This window comes from Cariama cristata, unplaced genomic scaffold (genome assembly GCF_000690535.1).
Source record: "Cariama cristata isolate BGI_N322 unplaced genomic scaffold, ASM69053v1 scaffold3606, whole genome shotgun sequence".
In the NCBI taxonomy this organism is placed as follows: Eukaryota; Metazoa; Chordata; class Aves; order Cariamiformes; family Cariamidae; genus Cariama; species Cariama cristata.
The window spans coordinates 91,397-95,132 of NW_009623666.1; the positions used below are offsets into that span (position 1 = coordinate 91,397).

The 3,736-nt window shown below is 37.2% G+C and overlaps 1 protein-coding gene across 1 annotated transcript in view; it reads right to left on the reverse strand.

Moving 5' to 3' along the window:
* CRACR2A (calcium release activated channel regulator 2A) overlaps nt 1-1,702 on the reverse strand; it is a 49,950-nt gene extending 48,248 nt beyond the window's left edge. The window contains exon 1 of the mRNA XM_009702831.1: nt 1,535-1,702. Coding sequence (XP_009701133.1) covers nt 1,535-1,702 — 168 coding nt within the window. The remainder of the gene's footprint in view (nt 1-1,534) is intronic.
* Between the last annotated feature and the right edge of the window lie 2,034 nt (nt 1,703-3,736).

Genomic DNA, 3,736 nt, shown 5'->3' on the forward strand with positions numbered 1-3,736 from the left:
AAACAAAAGCAAATATAAAGAAACATCTTCTCAAGTGTTCCGAGCACCCTTATTTCTGTACTTAAATGAATCAGACACTTACATATACACTGAAGTTGTCAGATATGGTAAACAAATACCCATGGCGACACAGAAAAAATGTACTTTATCTGTTCTTTGCAACCCTTTGCAACTCCTTTTCTATTGCATCTTTTGCAACATCTGTTTTAGAACCTGAAGTATAAATTCGTTAGCACTCTAAGCATAAAACCTAGAATCAAACAGAAACAAATGTTTTTACATTCCTTGCAAAAACAGGTATTAAAGCTTTTTATACACACATACATACATATACATATATGGGTCTTCCACTAGGTGAAAACATATGCCATTCAGTTTTTGGAAAGACAATAAAATTACAATCCATGAAATTCTCTATGGATCTGGATTTACCAAAATTACCGCTAACAACATATTTGTTTGTTTGCATTCAGTTACTTCAATGAGATAATGTATATTGGTAAAATCTACAGCACAGCAAGCATCTGCACTCCTACCTTTTTTCAACTTTGCGGAATTAGCACAGGTCATCACAAAAGTCAGCAACACACAACTGCACAGAAAGCTCTTCAGAACTGTTAATCTGAGCAATTTACTATGAGGTTTTTGCTTTTCCAACATAAGTAGTTACAAGTGTTTCTCTTGCATTTTCCCATATACAGACACATCTTTGTTTCTGAGAATATGGAAGGTTTCTAAACTTTATATTAGATGCTTCCGCTGGTAGTAGTTTATGCTGAATTTATTTTGCTGCCGCTCCCCAATCTTATTTCATGCGTAAATACTGAACTAGAAATGGATTAACACAATGAAATTATGCTTTGCATGTCAAGCATGAGCACCTGCTTGTTTTCTGCCACATACTGGTTCAAATCATCTTATAGTTTCTGCAATACACACCCAATCCCATTTTCAAAAGATTTTGTTATATAGTTGCTTTTTTTCATCAGCATTTTCAGTAAATCTGATTTTGGCCCCTCAAACAAATTAAGAACAATTTGGTAAGATTATTGTGAACACTGCGTAATGCTAAAATACTGTTCCTCTATACTTCCTACAGATACACGTGATCCAGCTGAGAGTTCACCATTGTCTGGCAGGTTGAAACCAAAGTGAAGGACGTTGTTTACACAATTTTACTGAAAAAACAGAAGGATAAAATTGGTGGACTGAATACATTCATGATGCCGTGGCAAATCACAAAGTAATGAATTTACTGGAATTTCAACTTCCTCAACAAGAATGGAATTAAATTCCTGGGTTTTTTTTTTAAACTTCACTTACTTTGATTTTCTGCTTTTTTGTTGCTTTGTGTCTGGAAACAAATGCAAGCATTTATGTAAGACTTCAAAGAGATTATTTTAAATCCTACATATCTCTTTAAAGTTATCGGGAGGATGTTACTATTTTTAACTCTAAATTATTCACTCTCAACTCATTAAGGGCATTAGGAGCTTTCCTCATTGTGCATTTCACATAGCCAATTTTGTTTTACCTGCATGTCTTGACGAGTGATGAAGCCTTTGCCTTCCAGATCACAAATCTGAAAGAACTCACGTGCTTTTCCCAACACAGTTAGTCCTGGGTCTTGTTCTCCAGTCCTGCTCTTCTCTGCATCTCCTGGTGGCACAGGACTGACACAATGTCCTTGTATTCTGTCCATTGTCACAATCTCATCACAGGAATCTTTTTTGATACTGCTATCCCATTTACTTATAAATTCTGATCTGAAACCTGTGCATGGAAGGTAAAGAAAAGAGCAAATCAGAGCCTCTTAATGATGCTTTCCACATTCTCTTAGCAACCATCTCTTTAATTAGGCACTAATGCTTAGAAGAAGAAAAAGATTTTTAAAAATGCCTACCCTTGATGAGTTGCACTAAAGACACTGCAAATGGGATGAAGAATGAGGAGGGGAGAATCTGAAGGAAGGAGAAGACCAAACTAGCTCTGAAAAGGAATCTCAGAGCAAAATCAGCCAGTTTAACAAGAAATATAAATAATCAATTAGCGTGAACAAGAAAACACAATAAATACGAGTAAATGAAAAAATAATTTAAAGTCACCACAAGTATTCAACCGGTATCTTTTTGACTCTGATCATCTTAACATCACATATCACAATTTGCATCCAGTGCTTTGGAATATAGTTCATATGATAGCTATAGAATGGAAGGTAATTGATGACTGATGGAACCTGATGGATTACAGTGTTTAAACCAATTAAGTAAAATTAAGAGAAAGATAATGGATTATAGAATTCTGAAACATTTCTTCAGATTCATCTTTATTACTTAGGGCTTTGTCTTTCACCTGTGAAGGAGAACCAATTGCTAGTGAACTTGATGGGAAGACTTCATAAGTTAATCTTATGAGCCTCTGTGAAAATTTGTATTATACCCCTGCACGAAAATAAGTGTATATATTCATGTTTGGCTATAATTTGGTCTTAAATTCATTCTAGGAGGTCAGATGTAAATAGTTTTCCCTCTCCAAACTTGTACAATTGCGTAACACACAGTATCAATACAAAAGGAGCAGGCTTTTCCAAAAGCGTATGGACTCAAAGGCATTATTCACTAATCATGGGTTGTCGTGCCTCACCTGATGTTTGTAAGACTCCCTGTATGATCTTAACTGACTATCATGTGGGTAAACCAAGTAGAGAAACAGTGTATTTCACTGAGGTACAATGATGTATTTGTGACAAGCTAACATGTGTACAATTACCGGGGCTCAGATGACACACAACAACTTGACTTTGTATCTGCATCTTGAATTTGTTATTTCTGTTTTTCTAAATAGGTCTACCCTAAAGTAGCCTCACATTGTCTGATAATTTTTAAGAGAGAGAAGTATTTTGAGAGACGTTTGACTGCTATAAAGGAACACAGCCTGATTCTGATCCAGCTGACTGGCACAATCTGGAACAACTCCAACAGAGGCCAGTCAGAATTATTTGAATCTGGAATATATGTTGTCTTCCGAGTACAGGCCTTGACATTGCGTGGATGTGAAGGCAGAATCTGAGGAAACAAGAACTTTAGCTTGTCTACTCAGCTTCTTAAGGATAAAAGGCTCTGATCACCTAGACAAAGTAACTCAGCCACAGTCTGCTTTATTCTATGCTTAAGTTCAAACCTGGCAGTGCTTTACACCTCTTAAAACACGACATCTTCCACGAACTTCGTAGATGTACAGTTTGCCACACTTGCAGGTTGCAGTGGCTTTCCATGACAAAGTGATTTCTCCAGCAGCCACGGGCCAGGCTGTTGGAGCTCCCATGTTGCACGCAAGTGTAAAAGCACTGCAAACAGGCCATTGACTTCAAACCAAACTCGGACTTTGGTGAGGGAATCACCCACCTCCTCTGAAACCACGTGGCGAAAATCTGCAAACATAGGTAAATTTTCCTCTCTCTCCCTCACTCTCTTTTGCAATTCTGATCATCCTAGGACTGTTGTTCAAATACTCTCCAAAGCTGAAATAATTTTGGCTTAATGACCGAAGAACTTAGCTGTCAAAATCCTTCTTAAATCAGTTACAAGGAGCAGAAGAAAAAAACACTCTGAGAAAAGGCAAAGGATGGCTGCACCCAACACCATCCCACTTTAGGAAACTCCTTCTCAGAATGGGTCTTACTTCAATGTTAACATACGGCAGTCAGAGGTCCTTCATAAACCCTGAGACGAGCTAT